We start from the raw sequence: 19468 nt of genomic DNA, 5'->3' as shown, positions 1-19468 counted from the left end.
CTCCTCCTCCATCTTTGTCAACCTGGAGACTCAGTCTGAAGACAGGTACCTCTATCCGCTGTCTATGTTTCCTCTAGACCTTCCATGTCTCCCCTCCATCCCTCTACCTGAAGACTCCCCTTCTACTTCAACCTGTCTTCTCAAAGGCCCAATTCCAAATGGATATATTTACACCCTTGTGTAAATATTGGCAACAATGATTTTGACCTGGGACACCAGGTTAGTGAATAATTGAGCTAATTCAACAAAACCACCCAGATCAGACCGCCAGCAGGGTCCCTGAGTTGATCAGCCCTGCCTCCCATAGGGATTTCTCTGAGGGGAGAGTGTGATGTAAATGACAACAGGTTAGATGCACGGAGCTACCTGGGAGGCCTGAGGGAAAACATAGGACTCTGCCACACGATTTGTCAGGCTTTGTGACAGTTTCCACTAAAGATGCCCAGGAAGACCTGCTGGATATTTCTAAGTGTTCAACCCACGTTGAGTTCAGATGCAGTGCAGTCCATAAACCATGGACTTAAAATTCTAACCTCCCTCTAGAAAGAACAGTTTCTTCTCCTCTCATCTCATCTCTCCCCCCAGCCCTGTCTGTCTGTCTGTCTGTCTGTCTGTCTGTCTGTCTGTCTGTCTGTCTGTCTGTCTGTCTGTCTGTCTGTCTGTCCAGTAGTCTGTTTCTTCTCCTCTCATCTCCCCCTCTCTGTCTGTCTGTCCAGTAGTCTGTTTCTTCTCCTCTCATCTCCCCCTCTCTGTCTGTCCAGTAGTCTGTTTCTTCTCCTCATCTCCCCCTCTCTGTCTGTCTGTCCAGTAGTCTGTTTCTTCTCCTCTCATCTCCCCCTCTCTGTCTGTCTGTCCAGTAGTCTGTTTCTTCTCCTCTCATCTCCCCCTCTCTGTCTGTCTGTCCAGTAGTCTGTTTCTTCTCCTCATCTCCCCCTCTCTGTCTGTCTGTCCAGTAGTCTGTTTCTTCTCCTCTCATCTCCCCCTCTCTGTCTGTCTGTCCAGTAGTCTGTTTCTTCTCCTCTCATCTCCCCCCAGCCCTGTCTGTCTGTCTGTCCGTTCAGTAGTATCAGGTTGTGACTTTAACTCAAAGCCTCCATTCTGAGGCCTGCCTGGTCTTGCTCCCTTTTCAGGCACCTGTCTGTTGCCCTCAATTGTTTTATTAATGTGCTTCATTAATATTTGACTCACGGCTTTCAGAAGGTATGATTAAGAGGCATTGTTTAGATGAAAAGGTGTGTGATTTGCTGCCAGGGTGACTTTCCACTGTGTATATACATATCCCTGTCAGTCAGTAACAGACTTGTGCTCTGAGGTGTGTGTGTGTGTGTGTGTGTGTGTGTGTGTGTGTGTGTGTGTGTGTGTGTGTGTGTGTGTGTGTGTCACCTTTAAGAGGGGTAGGCAATAAGATGCCATAAAATGGTAAACACATTCCTCAATTTAAGCAGTCAGGTGACTTTGAAAACGGCCCGTTTCAGATTTCACGCCACTCCCTAGTGCCCCCTGCTGTTCACGATGCTGTGTTTTCATGGATGTTTATTTTCCTAAATTAGGAGAAGATTATTTGGGGACTGTTTTTAGATGTCCATAGCCCAGTAAAGAAGCTTCACATAAAACAGAATATCCCAGAATTCCCTGCCCTAGATTCACTCATATCCTGTTGTGTGAGTTCATAGACATAAACTTCCCCTAGAGAGACCTCTAAACCCAGACTGTTTCTCTCTACATCCCCTGAAGGTGCTTTTTGTCTTTTTGATGTTGGATTCTTTGATTCACCGTGCATTTAGCTACACCATCTGTACGGCCTGTTATGTTCGTGGAAAATTGTGCGAAATTGTAAACCACCTTGGGTTTTTTTGGGTTGTTCTTGAATTGCGTGGCATTTGCATAAACATAGCGTTGCCTTTGCGACCATGAAAAAATAGTTGCACATCATACATGTTTTTGTTGACATTGAACTGTTTATCAATGATAAAACATATTGCAAGTTCTTATACTGCAAAACGTTATGTTTATGCATTGTTTAAAGTACTTAGATTAAGCAAATTGGCTTTTCCCAGTAGTGATTTGTTTTGGGGATTTAGAGTCTTCACGTTTTGCTGCCTTAAAATTAAATGTTAACAGGAATTAAATTGTCCTAAAAAAAAGAATAATACAAAAACAAGGATTTATTGATTGCATGTCTTCACACCCCGGAGTTCAGTTGGTGAAGGCAGTGTTGGCAGCCATTACAGCTGTGTATCATTTTGAATAAGATTCTACCAACTTCGCACAACTCTTAGAGCCACAATTATCCATCATTTTCTGTCCAAATTGCTCAAGCTGAAGTTAATTTAAGTCAGGACTAAGACTGAACCTCTCCGGAACACGCAACACCTCTTGGAAAGCCATTCTGGTCTGTCTATGGCATTAACGTTTGTGTAATTGTCCTGCTGATAAATGTGAACTATCCCAGGGTTATGTTTTCAGAAGGCTTTCCTCTATCTTTTTACCTGGGCTTTGCTTCTTTCATATTTTCTTTTGATCCTGACTAACTCTCCAGTCCTTGCCAGTGACCGGCTTACCCAGAATATGACGCTGCCATCACAATACTTTAAAATACAGACAGTTTCACGCTGTGTTGTGTTGTGTTGCATTGGATTTAAAAAAAAAGCAATTTTTTTTTTAAAATTTAGGCAAAAATAATAATTTCTTTGTCGTGTTGTCATACTTAACGACCTTGTTGCAAACAGAAGATGATTTGGAGCGGATTTCTTTTTAACACAGGCGTCGTTCTTTTCACTTCGTCATGAAGGCCAGTAATGTGGAGTGAAGGCAATGTTGTTGATCCCCTGTATTGTCATGGCAGCATCATGTTATTGGTATGCTTGTCAACGGCAGGGACTAGGGAGTTTGTCAGAATCAAACTAAAAATGAAAGGAGCAAAGCACAAGTAAAAAGTTAGAGGAAGCCCCGCCATAGTCTTCGCAAAACCTAACCCTGGGAAAGACTTGTATATTTGAATTGCTGTCCATCAATGTTTTAATTGCTGTCCATCAATGTTTTAATTGCTGTCCATCAATGATTTAATTGCTGTCCATCAATGATTCCCAACCAAATTTACTGAGCTTTGGTTGGTAGAATCTTAATAAAAATGATTCACAGCTGGAATGGCTGCCAAAGGTGCTTCTACCAAATATTAACTTAGGGGTGTCAGGTAGCCTGGCGTTTAAAGGGACATTTTTATTTATTTTTTTATCTCCAGCACCACCCCAATATAAACATATGTGAAAATTGCGCGTTTCTATGTTTTGTAGTAAAAACGATAGAGGAAGATAAATCTTTCCAATTTTTAACCAATTATGAGTAGGCATTGCCAATTGGTTGATGATGTGATTGGAAACACTTATCTTCCTCTATTGTTTTTACTACAAATTTTTTTTCACATATGTTGATGTTGGGGTGGTGCTGGAGATTATGAATATGAAGTAGAAAATGGTTAAGAGTGTTGGGACAGTAACCGAAAGGTCGCTGGTTCGAATCCCAGAGCCGACTAAATGAACAGATCTGATGGGTCCTTGAGCGAGACACTTAACCCTAACTGCTCCTGTAAGTCACCCTAACTGCTCCTGTAAGTCACCCTAACTGCTCCTGTAAGTCAACCTAACTGCTCCTGTAAGTCAACCTAACTGCTCCTGTAAGTCACCCTAACTGCTCCTGTAAGTCACCCTAACTGCTCCTGTAAGTCACCCTAACTGCTCCTGTAAGTCACCCTAACTGCTCCTGTAAGTCACCCTAACTGCTCCTGTAAGTCACCCTAACTGCTCCTGTAAGTCACCCTAACTGCTCCTGTAAGTCACCCTAACTGCTCCTGTAAGTCACTCTGGAAAGAGCATCTGCTAAATGACTACAATGGGTGTGAAGACATACGCAATCAATACATTTTTTATTCATTTGGAAAATGTTCTATATTTGTCTTTCACTTTGAAAATGTGGAGTAGGTTGTGTAGACGGGTAAGAAAGAAATCCAATGTAATAGCTTTTAAGATGAAATTTTAAGGCAGCAAAATGTGAAGACTGCAAGGGGTGTGTAGACTTTCACTACGTACTGCATCTATTATTTTGAATGCTAGAAAGTGAACAAAAGTTATTTTAAAATATTGTATAGATCAATAAATACTTTTAATAGCATAATGCGTCCACCAGTTTTATGTCATTGGTGTTACCACCTTGAAAATCCCTCATGACAAAGATATACTGTACAAGGACCTTGAGCAGACATAGTAAAAGGGTGTGAGTAGCTAATACTTTTCTTTAATAAAGACCCTTCCCCTGTTTGCCACTGTGTTAGTCAATTTAAATGAAGGGGAATAACATTGTGAGCTAAATTATTCATCATATCACCTCAGTAAATTATTTTTAAAGGATTGATAACCATAGATTTTAGCATGTGCAGCCTCCATTTCAGAAAATCCTTATTTACTTAAAATGTCTCATTGGTGTTATCATCATTTGTGTTACTACTCCTACATTTGTGGAACAATGTTATCATAGTGATAACAAATATTTAGTCATTAAGCTACCATATAAGTTGATTTAGAATGGGAAGATTTATTTACAAAATCTAGAAAAATTAAGTAAATATTTTTCCAAAAATGCCATGCCCAAATGCCACCATACTTCAAGAACGACCCCTTTATTTTGATCCACTTAATAAACCAAACCGTATCGGCTTCAACCATACTGAACCCACTGGCCACCACACACCAGTTGTTACCAAGCCTCCGCTTGGGAAGGAGTGTGTTATGTTATACTTTCGTTTCATCCCAAATATCACCCTATTCCCTACACAGTGCACTTCTTTTGACCAGAGCCCCAATGGGCCTTGTCAAAAGTAGTGCACTAGGGACAAAATAATGACACTATGTAGGGAACAGGGTGCCATATTGGGACTCAGCCTTTCTTTTGTGTGTCTCTGGTTCTCCTGTGTCCCCTTAGAGACGACATGGCGTCCAGCTCCACATTCACCCTGGAGGACAGCGCCATCTGTCTGACGTCAGAGCAGAGCACCATGGACGTAGAGGTGGACATGGACCCGGACGACGGCTCAGTGCTCGACATCTACTTAGTGAGTGCTCACCCACTGGCTGTGTCCCGAATGGCACCCTATTCCCTAAATAGTGCACTATCTTTGACAAGTGCCCATATATAGTAGTGCACTATATAGGGAATAGGGTGCCATTTGGGAGGCATCTATTCCCACTCAGATATGTAGCTGCACATGTGGTCAGGATCAAAAGAGTTTATCTCGGACAGTCTTTGGGTCCCATTAGGACAGGGGTGGGCATATGTCTTGGAAGGCCGCTGTATGTGCAGCCTAGAACTAACACACCTCATTCTGGGATGGGCTGAAACAAAAGCCTGCACAACACCCACAACTGCTTGGCCGCGCACGACACCAACGCCATCATTAAGTTTGCCTGATCACCAATGATGATGAGACAGCCTTTAGGGACGATGAGACCTGACAGTGTGGTGCCAGGACAACAACCTCTCAACATCAGCAAGATAAAGGAGCTGATCGTGGACTACAGGAAACGGAAGGCCGAGCACGCCCCCATTTACATTAGATGTTTATTTAGTCACATGCATAGGGCCGCAGATGTAGTTGCAGTGTACAATGAAATACTTGAGCCCCAACCGTGCAGGTGTGAATGATGGGGCTGTAGTGGAGCGGGTTGAGACCTTCAAGTTCCTCTGTGTCCACATCACTAAGGACTTATCATGGTCCATACACACCAATACAGTCATGAAGGGGGCGACAATGCCACTTCCCCCTCTGGAGGCTGAACAGATTTGGCACGGGGCCTCAGATCCTCAAAGTTCTACAGCTTCACCATTGAGAGCATCATGACTGGCTGCATCATCGCTTGGTATGGCAACTGCTCGGGCATTCCGACTGTAAGTCGCTATAGAGGGTAGTGCGTACGACCCAGTACATCACTGGGGTCAAGCTCCCTGCCATCCAGGACCTCTATACCAGGCGGTGTCCGAGGAAAACCCTAAAAATTGTCAGACTCCAGCCACCCAAGTCCTAGACTGTGTTCATTTCTTTGCCACATGTTTTGCAGTATTATTTTAGTGCCTTATTGCAAACAGGATGCAGGTTTTGGAATATTTGTATTCTTTACAGGCTTCCTTATTTTCACTCTATTTTTTGTTTGTATTGTGTAGTAACTACCATTAAACTCTGTTTTAAAATCACCAATGGACTCATGGTGAAATCCCTGAGTGGTGAATGTATCTTTGTAGTGACTGGGTGTATTGATACATCATCCAGAGTGTAATTAATAACTTCACCATGCTCAAAGGGATATTCGATATCTGCCTTTTTATCACTAATCTACCAATAGGTGCCCTTCTTTGCGAACCATTCCAAAACCTCCCTGGCCTTTGTGGTTGAATCTGTGTTTGAAATTCACTGCTCGATTGAGGATCCTTCCAGATTATTGTATGTGTTGGGTACAAAGATGAGGTAGTCATTTAAAAATCATGTTAAACACTATTATTTCAGACAGTGTGTCCATGCAATTATTATGTGACTTGTTAAGAACATTTTGACTTTAGGTTTGACATATTAAAGGGCTTGAATACTTATTGACTCAAGACATATCAGCTGTTTTAATACATTTGTAGACATTTCTAAAAACAATTCCACTTTGACATTATGGGGTATTGTGTGTAGATCAGTGACACAAAATCTCAATTTAATACATATCAGGCTGTAACACAACAAAATGTGGAAAAGTCAAGGGGTGTGGTTACTTTCTGAAGGCACCTTATCCTGATTGCCAAGTCACTTTTACCCCTACCTATCTACATATTACCTCATTTATCTCAACTACCTCGTACCCCTGCACATTGACTTGACTGATCTGTTCCTAAATCAAATACCGATAGGTTTTCCTTGTATTCAGCCTCGTTATTTTTTGTGTTACTATTTACTTTTTTAATTTAGCAAATTTTTCTTACTTTTTAACTCTGCATTAGTGGGAAAGGGCTCGTAAGTGAACATTTCACTGTAAAGTCAACACCTGTTGTATTCGGCGCATGTGACATCAAATTCGATTTGGCCCCCCAGGACTGAAGATGCCCACCCCTGCCTTAGGAACAGATATGTCAAGTGGATATAATGAGCTGTATTTGTAGTATTTACTCACACTGCACTTTCTCTCTTGTGTTTCAGTGAAAGGGGAGGCTTACAGACAACCATTTCACTTTTGTCAATCATCTGACAATCGCTACACTCCATTGGACAGGGCTCCTTTGACTCCACCCCCAGCGCTGCTAGATCCACTCTGTCACCTGTTGCCAAAACACAAAGGGCTGGGATGCTCACATCTGATAGGTTGATGGACTGAAACAAGACACCAATAAAATCACAGTGATTGACATCCATTGGAATTACATGACATTCCATAATTAATGTGATCAATTTCAGACCCAACCGCTTCTTAGAGCATGTCAGAGAAGTCCCTTATTTTCTTTTTGTAGAATATTCCTTTTTCCATGGCCTATAAATTAATATATATATTTAGAAAAAGTATAGAAATAAACATTTCTTTGAATGTTTTAATTTTCCTACTGACCAGAAGTGACTCTTTAATGTGATTTAAAAGTTATAGCACTTGCTTTGTAGTAGCTGGTTGGATGATGAACGTTTACAGTGACAGCAGCATCATGGAAAACAAGGCCAAAATGGATGAGCCTGGACTCATTATGCTGTAAATGGAACAGATAAATTCTGAAACCAGCTATGCCAAGGCCAAACTCTAGAGACTCATTGGCTGGTATGTTGAAGGTAGCCAACCAACCATCTTGCTATTAAGTCCCGTCTGATTGGAATGAAGTAAAGGAGCAGTTTGAAGGCAGCAGGTGAAGGTCTGCTGTTCCCTGCTGTTGACCTGAGATGGGCTCAGTGTTACTGGATCTCCAGCTCCATGGAGGAGGAAGCACGGTGACATGCACTCGCTCCTGTCAAAATGGCACTTTGGATGTTAGTTTTCAATACTGTATGTAAGAACTATTTTTCTTGAATGTTGGGTTTAGATGGGTCACCAAACCTAAACACAGTTTTGGATCGGTGGAATATGCACATTTTTACGTCATTGCTAAGTACATGGGTAGATGCACAGACAATGAAGGACTATGGTAGATTTTTGTTGATGCACAGACACTAGTTTCATGGGGAAGGGGTGTCATGACTGAAGATTCTCAGGATATTCTTTGATACTGAACAAGCGTGTCCTCTTTGTTAAAGGCTAAGCAGCAGTTGGCCTCCATTTTAGACTGAGAAGCTGGTATGACACCTCACCCTGAAGACCATATCAAACTGTCTCTGAATTCCATGATCACGCGTCGCTTTTGAGACCATAATTTATTACATAAAGCTCAAATATACGGTTTGCTGAAGAGACATATTTTAATCATTGAATGTAAAGACGGTGTGTGTGTATATAAGATAGTCCTAAAATAAATAAAAATGCTTGACACTTGTTTCTCTCACATTTTCTATTCATTCATGTAGAAGGCAAGAGGTAATGATCAGCGATGAGGGACACATCCACACCAAACCCCTGCTCATTTGCTAGTGTAAAGTACAAATGCAAGTCAGCTAATTTCTGTAGTGTAACGATTTGAATTTACCGAACATTGTCCAATTGCATTATTTAGTGCAAATAACACTTCAGAGGACTTAGAAATATACAAAGTGTGTCCATTCTTTATAGAGAACATTCCAGACTAAAATGTATTCTTCAGCTCCTGATCGTCATGACAACGCTGTTTCCCCATGGATTCTACGACCCCTCAGGCTGAGAAGCTGATTGGAGGATTCTGCCCTCAGCTTTACAGACTTTTTGATGGTGAAAGAAAATAAACAAAACCTTGAGGTGTGAAATGCTGAACCACGGCTCCAGTTTAGTGTCTCAATCTAAAAGCACATCTGGTTGTATTATACTGTAGTAGATGGTTCCTAGGGCTCTGTGGATTTGTCCTGGTGTCTAAAGCATCATGTCGCGTCAACGGGACAGAGGTGACAGGTCATGAAGAAACAGCCATCCCAACCACCTCATCTCCCCTGTCCCAAAAGCCTTTGAAGCCAATGACGAGGTCCATCTGAACACCTAATGCTGTAGTACAACATAAGCTGAATGTTACTGGACAAATCATAGTGAGAGGGAGGGGGCAAACAACAGTAGAGACCAACACTTGATAGTGTTGATGGGTCACATTCAACAGATTACTTCAAATCTTATCCAGCCATACTGTCAACTCAAAGATCACCTATGACAATAGACTTGTTCTGTAGTTCTTCCAATTCCAGGTTGCCAACAAGCCGTTAACAGTCGATTCACATACACTGGTAAACTAATTGTCTCTGTACAATACATCACATCCATAATGATCTACAAATAGAGATTTTAGCCAAAAAGAGTGTACAAAGCTTTGGACTCCCTCCCCCCATCAGGCCACATGTCGTCACTAGAGGAAGAGGAGAAGAAGGTTAGCCATACTCTGCCTCAACACTCTGCTCGGTTTCTCTCCTGTCCTTCTTTGTAGTGAAATTAACAGCATGAAAAGACGGTGATAATCAGTGATTAAAGCAAACGAAAAAGTATAGTCCAAAATAATATAATTGGAAATTATTTACAAAACAATTTACAAAAAGATTGGTTCTGTCGATTCAGAAAATCTTGAATTTATATACAAACACACATCCATGGACAGTTTAATGTTTGGCTGGTTTGTGGCTCAGGTGGCTAGCAACTACTGATGGATTAAAGCCCTAAATCAGTCTGATTATTTCATCTGGAACATTCTGGATAGTTCGTGAAGAAATTCCGGTTGACAGATGAATGGGTAATGTAGTCTGTGGGAGCCCATTGAATGATGGGAAATGTAGCCATATCTCTTCAGGACAAAAAGGTGTTTCGCCTTTCAACACCTGAGAGAAGACAAGGAGAAGGAAAGTTACCAAAAATATTAAAAAAACAATCTTTTGGTATTTTTTTATTTATTCTAATGATTCATTTTGCATCATGATGATGATGTGGGTGGTGACACTTCGCATCTTGAAAGTCCAATATCTTAAACTTGACATGCAACAGTGGACTAATGGGAGAAAAAAAAAAAACATCCTTTTTGAGTGGATTTTCCCTTTAAACATGGCACACAATGAAAGACAACTTCAACTGATTTATTCATTTTACATGTGTGGTAAAGAGTAATTAAATGTCTACGGTCGATAAAGAAGTCTTTAGGCTTGTGGCTGGCAGGATACGGGGGGGTTTGAGTTAGCTATTACCGGTGAGATTTAGAAGAGGATAGGTTTTCCACTGGTCTTCTCCTGGACGTAACCGGTGAAGCGTTTGAGGAACTTGGGGTACTCCCTCTTGGCCACGGCTCTAAGGACTGAGGCAGGGGCCCAGCCACCAGGGTTCACTAGGGAAAAACAACCTCTCGGTCAATACATAGCTACAAACAGTGAGCCTACATGGAGTGATAGAATCACTATACTCTCATTCTCCACCCACACAAAGCTCTGCCATAAAGCTCTGCTTAGCTGGGTTCCATTTGGTCAAATAAGGAACATAAAAGAAAAATGGAAGAACATTTTTATATAGGTGGATAAAGTCAACTTGACCAGGCGTATAGGACAACCATGTGGGGACATGAAAAAGGTACTGAGCTGCTGTACTCACCGTTGGCCACATACGTGATCTTACAGAGGACGTTGTCCCTGCTGATCTCTTTGTTGCCCTCTGGAGGACTCACCAGGGTCTGGCAGATCATGGCCACGTTGATTTTGGCACGGATACACCGGTTGGTGGGCTACAGAACGAAAAGGGAGTTGATGAAAAGGGAAGAGGAGAGCGGAAGACACTTCGTTACCCGTTCCAATTCGACATCGATCCCTAGCTCCTAGGCATCAGATGTTAAGGACCTGGTAATAATCCCTTGGTGTGTCTGTGGAACTCACCTGGGCGTTGTCGTGATCTACAGAGAAGTTGCAGACCAGCCACGTGTCTGGGTCATTCTCATTGGTCGCCAGGATTTTCCTGATAGCTGATAGGTAGAGGACGTCCCTCTGAGAGGCAGGCCATACTCTCTGAAACACAACCATTGGCTGTCAGTCAAACGTGACCCGTCCAAACACAACCCACCTGTACAAGAGCCTGACCGACTACGGTGAACCTGAAGAACCAGAGGTATATTACCTTGTGTGTCTGGTAGACTATAACAGCATTGTCTGAGAGTGTCTCCACCACGTTAAAGTTTTCAATGGTGGCTGGAAGAGATATAGAGCAAGACAGGACAAATTGTGTGCAAATTAAGAAAACAAAAAGATGCTAATCTATGAAGTTAATCTGAGGATGGAAGAGGCAGATAGACTCACTCTCCCAGTCGTTGCGTACGTCCGTGTCCCAGAAGTAGTGGCACAACTCGTGTCCCGTCACACCCTTCACTGCATGGGTGGCTTTCAGAGGGTCCAGAACGATGCCATTCTCCTCCACCTCTCTCCTGTACACCTGAGATAGCACACAGTCACCGACAGTAGCCATATTGGCCCCATACACACCGACAGTAGCCATATTGGCCCCATACACACCGACAGTAGCCATATTGGCCCCATACACACCGACAGTAGCCATATTGGCCCCATACACACCGACAGTAGCCATATTGGCCCCATACACACCGACAGTAGCCATATTGGCCCCATACACACCGACAGTAGCCATATTGGACCCATACACACATCACTGTTTACGTTATGAATGAGCAGGTAGAGGCTGTAGGTAGTCTTCTATACTAGGCATGCAGGGGGCAGTATGTGTAGTCTGTAGATAGAGTCTAAACACGCTGGCTAGCCCCATCCTCACCTTCATCTCGCCCTCCTCCACCACCAGCTGCCAGTTGGCGTCGCCACCCATGTCCTGCAGGGAGTAGGTCATGTGATTCTGAACCACGTCCTCCACCTGAGACAGACAGTCAGACGTCAGATGTAGCGGGCCTGCAGTCACTGCCTGAACTACATGTCGCTATTAGACAGTATCAGCGGGAGGGAGAAGAGGACAAGGTACAGGAGATACAGACAGCACACTTGATGCTCACATTGCTGGGGTCCATGCCTGATCATGCAGTGAACGAGGGAGCGAGGGGTAACTACAGAAATCCAGCCATGCATTGCATCCGCTGAGCTCAGATGGTGGCTAGGCGGCGCGGCCGTAGCTCTACACTCCCTCTCATGCTAAACACAATTCAATCCATATCATTGTGTTACGTCGAGTCCCTTTTTCCAACGTTTTCATGAATCCAAGCTGCCCTTTAGCTCAGCTTGCCTACACTGATAACCAGCGTCTTCTAATCATTTTGCAAAAGGAACGGACAGGGATTCGTCGAGGACAGCCCTGGACAGTGTGAAGACAGATCTCGGGGGGGGGGGGGGGGGGGGGGGAGCGACACACGTGAAGTGCATCAGACAGATGGAACGAGACAACGAGTTGAAGGACAGGTCATCAGTCAGTGTTGAAGCTATGTAGACAGTACAGTGTGTATTAGAGCTCCTGGTCATTCCCATGCAGTCAGTAGAGGGCAGTAGAGGGCAGTGTGCGTCCCCAGGGGGCTGGTGACACTAGTGGTGCTCAACACATACAGTACCTGTGTGCTGAATCTGTGAACATCATCTGAGGCACTGACTAATTCAACGGAGGACAGGGAGGAAGAGTAGCTATGGGGCTACGCAGCAGAGGAAAGGAGAGAGAGGGGAAAAGGGGAGAAAGATAGAGGGGGAGAGAAAGAGAAATAAAGCGGTGAAGAGGGGGAGAAAGAGGGGAGGGGGAGAAAAACATCCTGCGAATGAGACCAGGGATGCCGCCACACGTGAAAGACGAGCAGAGAGGGTTTACCCACCCTTCACTACACGAGAGGGGTTACCCCACCCTTCACTACACGAGAGGGGTTACCCCACCCTTCACTACACGAGAGGGGTTTACCCCACCCTTCACTACACGAGAGGGGTTACCCCACCCTTCACTACACGAGAGGGGTTACCCCACCCTTCACTACACGAGAGGGGTTACCCCACCCTTCACTACACGAGAGGGGTTACCCCACCCTTCACTACACGAGAGGGGTTACCCCACCCTTCACTACACGAGAGGGGTTACCCCACCCTTCACTACACGAGAGGGGTTACCCCACCCTTCACTACACGCGAGGGGTTACCCCACCCTTCACTACACGCGAGGGGTTACCCCACCCTTCACTACACGAGAGGGGTTTACCCACCCTTTTCACTACACGAGAGGGGTTACCCCACCCTTTTCACTACACGAGAGGGGTTACCCCACCCTTTTCACTACACGAGAGGGGTTACCCCACCCTTCACTACACGAGAGGGGTTACCCCACCCTTCACTACACGAGAGGGGTTACCCCACCCTTCACTACACGAGAGGGGTTAACCCACCCTTCACTACACGAGAGGGTTTAACCCACCCTTCACTACACGAGAGGGTTTACCCACCCTTCACTACACGAGAGGGTTTACCCACCCTTCACTACACGAGAGGGTTTAACCCACCCTTCACTACACGAGAGGGTTTAACCCACCCTTCACTACACGAGAGGGTTTAACCCACCCTTCACTACACGAGAGGGTTTAACCCACGCTTCACTACACGAGAGGGTTTACCCACCCTTCACTACACGAGAGGGTTTACCCACCCTTCACTACACGAGGGGTTTACCCACCCTTCACTACACGAGAGGGGTTACCCACCCTTCACTACACGAGAGGGGTTACCCACCCTTCACTACACGAGAGGGTTTACCCCACCCTTCACTACACGAGAGGGGTTACCCACCCTTCACTACATGAGAGGGTTTACCCACCCTTCACTACATGAGAGGGTTTACCCAAATCAAACAGACTAAATCAATACGAGAGGTCAAATAGAATCCCACCGTAAAACAACCTGGCTGGAGAGTAGAGGAAATCCCACACAAACACCACCAGAGAAAGGCCCAGTAAGAAAACCCATTTTGGAAAATGTATCAAACCAACACACATGATCTCAGATGTCTCTATGTGGCCTACAGAGGAGAAGACGCCAAGAGCCACGTACTGGCAGGCCTGTTACAGTGAAACAGCTTCATAGTGAGGGAAGAATGTCAGAGACAAACCATATCAACTGAACAGACTGTTGACTGTGCTGTATGCACTGGTGACACTCTCTCATATTTAGTTGGACTGTGTGCGCGTACCTGTTTGGCAAAGCGGTGTATTCCGATGACGGAGTATGCGTCTCCAGGGGGGACGGGAGTCAGTCTGGGTATCCTCACCTTCTCTGACTGACACGGAGGAGGAACACACAACAACAACACATTACTCTCAGAATACTCTCAGGTTGTCCAATTTAGGTCCAACATCTACACTCTAGATCTGAAAGGATTTCTTTCTGGTAGGAAAGGTGGACAACCCGCCATATTGCTTTACCCTCTTAGAGGCTTCTCAGATCTACACAGAACGGCCAGAGGCACGGACTAGCGAGCAGCTGCCTGTCTGTATACAGAGTACAAGTGTCACCTACCTGTTCCTCGATCTTGTCTTGTCTGTCCAGGGCAGCTTCCACCGCATCAAAGAACTCATCCTCATTGATGAGGCTGTTAGGACCCTCCTGTAGAAACACAACGCCACAGTCAGACAGATGTACTGCTTCCAGGTCAGGATGTAGCATCTAGTAGCCAAATCAATCTCACGCAACAGGAATCAATACCCCGCAATCTGATGGGTAAATACCCACTATGACTAATACAATGTCAAAGCCATGAGCCGCAATATGTCCATTTTCTAGTCTAGTATCTGTACTGATGAGCCAGTGGTAAAACATGACTCGGATCACTCATGTGGTTCCAGTACACATCGTCACTACAGGTGGAAGTGTCAGGGTGTCGGCAGTTTTAAAGGTCTGGAATTATTACCTCGTAGTCGGGGCCGCCGTAGTGAGATTTCTTCTTCAATTCACTCAAGGCCGACTTGTAGGCATCCTCCACCCTCCTCCTCTTCTCCAGCTCCTGAACACACACACACACACACACACACACACACACACACACACACACACACACACACACACACACACACACGTCAACTGGAAGGAACACTGTTCTTGTAGAGCATGCGTTTATGGTAGGATAACTCTCGCTTGTTTGAATTAAACATAACAAAAGGTAGTTATCAAGCTGGTTAATAACCCCATAATCAACCACAGTTGTGAATGCCAACAACCCTGTACTTTCAGAGGATGAACAGAAAATAAGAGTGGCTGGAGATAATCTTAAACTGATCTTAAAACAGTGAAGAGTACGGTAGGTCTGGTTCACAAAAGGGTTCTCAATCCTGACCCCGTTGGTGTGTGTGTTCTCTCTGTACATCAGCACACTGTGATCCAGGCCTAAATACCAGCCAGCCAGCAGACACCTGGGAGTTTATTTCTGCTCAAACTGGTTTAACCTCCAGTCTCAGGCTCCACCAGAGGCAAATAAAACTGACTCAAGACAAGAGAGTCTCGCCTTTGTCTGGCAACCCCTGAGACTAGCTCACTGTTCCCCATCCATGAGTACTAAACCCGTCCGACCTGCCCAGAACCTGTCACAAGGAGGATGGAGAGCGAGAGAGCGAGAGAGAGGAGCGCAAAGTGTTAGGAGATGGAACACGACAGTACCGATTCATCTCTACCCCAGGTCCATTACAAATTGTACTGACTAAGGATAGAAAGAACGTACACATTCGGAATGAAGATCTCCACCTCGAAACTAACAGATCTGTCAAACTATCTTACACTACCAACTTAGTAACAATTGCAACAATCCAAATACAACTCCAAATATTGACTAGAACAGTGGCGGGGAGAAGACAACTGAAGTAGAGCAGTTAGTTCTGGTTCTAGGTCCGTTTCGAGTGTATTCCAATCCACTGTGGAGTGTAGGAAGCAGCCAGAGCAGAGGTCTACACCTACTGTGAAGAAGCTGCATGTCTGTACTGGGATCCATCTCCGGCCCTCGTATTTCAGGAAGTCGGCCCCCAGGTGTAGCGAGGGCTTCCAGAAAGACAGACTGTACCACGACATCCGAGCAGTCATCCTACTACTAAGTCTGTGTGTTGGTGTGTGTCCCGTCCTGAGACTCTCTCTCCCTGATCCACATAGGCTACGCTCAAGACACACACCCAGCCACGCTAGTGTCAATCCGGTAGCATCAGCCAACTGCAGCCTACTCCTACCTTTTTGGGGGTTGGGCAACTTGCCTAGGGAATAAAATGGAAGAACTGGTTTTTCGACAGCTGAGCAAGGTGAGGATGTGGAGCTTTGTCATGCGTCTGATGCAAAGTAGGGGGCGGATACCAACAGACTGCAGTATCTACAAACTCCAATCTAAATTCTTAATGCATTCATATCCCCATTAAAACCTTACTTTACAGAAATGAAACCACATCAGGAGACTAATTTAGAGGTCTGGGAACATCCTATTTTTTTTGGGGGGGGGGGGTATAGTTAAAATAATATAACATTTTAATTGGAAGAGACTTGTTTGGCTACTAGTGGGGTTTGTACTGTACAATGTACAGTGTAGGCTACATGTGATGGCAGAGTTTACTAAGCAAATACCCCGTGATTGATACAAATCCCCATGATATCATTCACTTTGCAAACATTTAACTGGGAAAACCTTAAGAAAAGTTCATTCAAAACAGGGCATGAACACTGAATTGCGAATCGCAAAGATTCAACCAAGACTTCGGACCAAACTTTTTGAATACCTGGTCTGCATACCCATCGTTGCATACCCATTGCTGTTTGAATAAATCTTGATAATAACATTTTAAAAAGTAAAATATGAACCAAAAACTAAATGCGACCAGCTACATTTTCTTCACTGACACCCAAGCGACCAATAAAAAAAATTGGTGTCGCACTGCCAAGGAAAATGCTCAAAATGCAAGTGTTTTTGTCGCAGTTTTGAGCCCTGGCAGCTGAAGGGTGGTTTATTTCATGCAATGTCTAAATAAACAGTCAAACTCTACCTTCAGAAGCAGGAGTGTCTTGAAAGGTGTTTAACAAGTGCCTTCACTACAAAGTGCTTTCAGACAGAATGTCAATCTGGCCATGTTTCGGTCATTCAACAGATCACATGAGAGCCTAATAGAATGTAAATCCACCATGAACTTCCCTGAAGAGTTGAATTCTTTTCAAATGTTTTACTTGCCTATTATTGCACAAAAGTGTTGCATTGAGGGGATCCACCAATCCCATCCAGTTACAGCAAAGGCTCTTGATACGACCATTTGAGAGACCACACACACACACACACACACACACACACACACACACACACACACACACACCAGACAGACTGGATCTGCCACCTCATGTTAGACAACGCAACTGCTGAACCTTGGCATGAGTGGTGTACGGTCTGCTCACTGGCTAAAACCATAAACACACCAGTCCCCTTCTATTTTACCAGCCAGGTTGATTGACAACACATCCTCTTCTGCAACAACAACCTGACTGGGGAAGAGTTTCCATGGGAGGTGAGGGGTTGAATGCTTCCAAGGCCCCAGTGACCTTGGCTAAAGAAGACGTGTGATTGGCTGTGGAAGCAGTAGGCTGTGACATACCTTGTCCAGCCTCTTCTGCCAGCTGTCCTCTCTCTTCACCATGAGCTCGATGCAGTGGGACAGGGTAGACAGGATCCCAGCTGTAGTGGCCTTAAACGTGATGGCCTCGCCCTTAAAATCGATCCCATTCATGCCCTTAGGACTGGCAGGGAGAAACACTGAAAGAAAAGAGAGCGAGAGACTTAGATGGAGAAAAATAAATACCTGATAAATATTTTGATGCACAACACACACATTCTACACAAACACACATTTGGGACGAGAACCGGGTCATCCACAGTGCAGCACCCCTAGAGCTATATTAGGGGTCAAGAGCCTTCCTCAAGGAAACTGCTATGAGTAGTAGCAACTCCAGTAGTAGTTGAAAGTATTCAGACCCCTTCACTTTTGTTACGTTACAGCCTTAATCTAAAATGGATTAAATTGTCTTTTCTCATCAATCTTCACAATGACAAAGCAAAAACAAGTGTTTTAGAAATATTACATTTACATAAGTAATCAGACCCTTTACTCAGTACTTTGTTGAAGCACCTTTGGCAGCGATTACAGCCTCGAATCTTCTTGGGTATGACGCTACAAGCTTGGCACACCTGTATTTGGGGAGTTTCTCCCATTCTTCTCTGCAGATCCTCTCAAGCTTGGTCAGGCTGGATGGGGAGTGTCACTGCACAGCTATTTTCAGGTCTCTCCAGAGATGTTCGACCAGGTTCAAGTCCGGGCTCAGGTTGGGCCACTCAAAGACATTCAGAGACTTGTCCTGAAGCCACTCCTGCATTGTCTTGGCTGTGTGCTTAGGGCGTTGTCCTGTTGGAAGGTGAACCATTGCCACTGTTTGAGGTTCTGAGTGCTCTGGAGCAGGTTTTCATCAAGGATCTCTCTGTACTTTGCTCTGTTCATCTTTCCCTCTATCCTGACGAGTCTCCCAGTCCCTGCCGCTGAAATACATTCCCACAGCATGATGCTGCCACCACCATGCTTCACCGTAAGGATGATGCCAGGTTTCCTCCAGACGTGACACTTGGCATTCAGGCCAATCTTGGTTTCATCAGACCAGAGAATCTTGTTTCTCATGGTCTGAGAGTCCTTTAGGTGCCTTTTAGAAAACTCCAAGCGGGCTGTCATGTGCCTTTTACTGAGGAGTAGCTTCCGTCTGGTCACTCGACCATAAAGGTGGGACCTTAAATAGACAGGTGTGCCCCTTTCCAAATCATGTCCAATCAATTGAATTTACCACAGTTGGACTCCAATCAAGTTGTAGAAACATCGCAAGGATGATCAATGGAAATAGGATGCACTGGAGCTCCATTTTGTGTAAATAAAGTATCTGTTTTTCATTTTTAATAAATATGCAAAAATGTCTAAAAACCTGTTTTTCCACTTGGTCATTATGGGGTATTGTGATGTCATTATGGGGTATTGTGATGTCATTATGGGGTATTGTGATGTCATTATGGGGTATTGTGTGTAGATTGATAAGGGAAACAATTTATCAATTTTAGAATAAGGCTGTAACGTAACAAAATGTGGAAAAAGTGAAGGCGTCTGAATACTTTCCAAATGCACTGTACCACCCCCCCATGGGCCTTATTGCTTAAATCTACACTGTTACTCACGCTTCTCTTTGCTGCCGTTGTTGTTGTGAAGGCAGTCACCATTGGTACGCGCGCTTGTGGGAAAGTCATCTTCATCCTCCTCCACTACTGGAAACGACAAAGAAGAGTCCATCATTGATCTAGCTCCTGGGTAA

The 19468-nt window shown here is 44.5% G+C and overlaps 1 protein-coding gene and 1 long non-coding RNA gene across 6 annotated transcripts in view; one reads left to right on the top strand and one right to left on the bottom strand.

The window, feature by feature from the left end:
- LOC115164382 (uncharacterized) lies at positions 1-8528 on the top strand. The gene is made up of 3 exons (XR_003869910.1): positions 1-45; positions 4975-5104; positions 7223-8528. It is a non-coding gene; the product is annotated as an uncharacterized LOC115164382 (long non-coding RNA).
- A 4-nt stretch (positions 8529-8532) lies between these two features.
- Positions 8533-19468, bottom strand: part of LOC115164380 (collagen type IV alpha-3-binding protein) — a 41671-nt gene continuing 30735 nt past the window's right edge. For 2 of the 5 annotated variants that reach the window (XM_029716799.1, XM_029716801.1), the window contains exons 6-18: positions 19335-19421; positions 17722-17879; positions 15024-15116; positions 14633-14719; positions 14307-14393; positions 12700-12777; positions 11922-12017; positions 11435-11567; positions 11256-11326; positions 11018-11146; positions 10740-10869; positions 10343-10479; positions 8533-9982 (exon numbers count right to left, since the gene is read on the bottom strand). In XM_029716799.1, coding sequence (XP_029572659.1) covers positions 10352-10479; positions 10740-10869; positions 11018-11146; positions 11256-11326; positions 11435-11567; positions 11922-12017; positions 12700-12777; positions 14307-14393; positions 14633-14719; positions 15024-15116; positions 17722-17879; positions 19335-19421 — 1277 coding nt within the window. In that variant the 3' untranslated portion in view covers positions 8533-9982; positions 10343-10351. Of the gene's footprint in view, positions 9983-10034; positions 10150-10342; positions 10480-10739; positions 10870-11017; positions 11147-11255; positions 11327-11434; positions 11568-11921; positions 12018-12699; positions 12778-14306; positions 14394-14632; positions 14720-15023; positions 15117-17721; positions 17880-19334; positions 19422-19468 lie in introns of those variants that run through there. The other 3 variants (XM_029716802.1, XM_029716800.1, XM_029716803.1) reach the window with 3 other exon arrangements.

This window comes from Salmo trutta, chromosome 27, assembly GCF_901001165.1.
Source record: "Salmo trutta chromosome 27, fSalTru1.1, whole genome shotgun sequence".
NCBI classification, from domain to species: domain Eukaryota; kingdom Metazoa; phylum Chordata; class Actinopteri; order Salmoniformes; family Salmonidae; genus Salmo; species Salmo trutta.
This window is presented reverse-complemented; position numbering and strand designations above follow the sequence as displayed.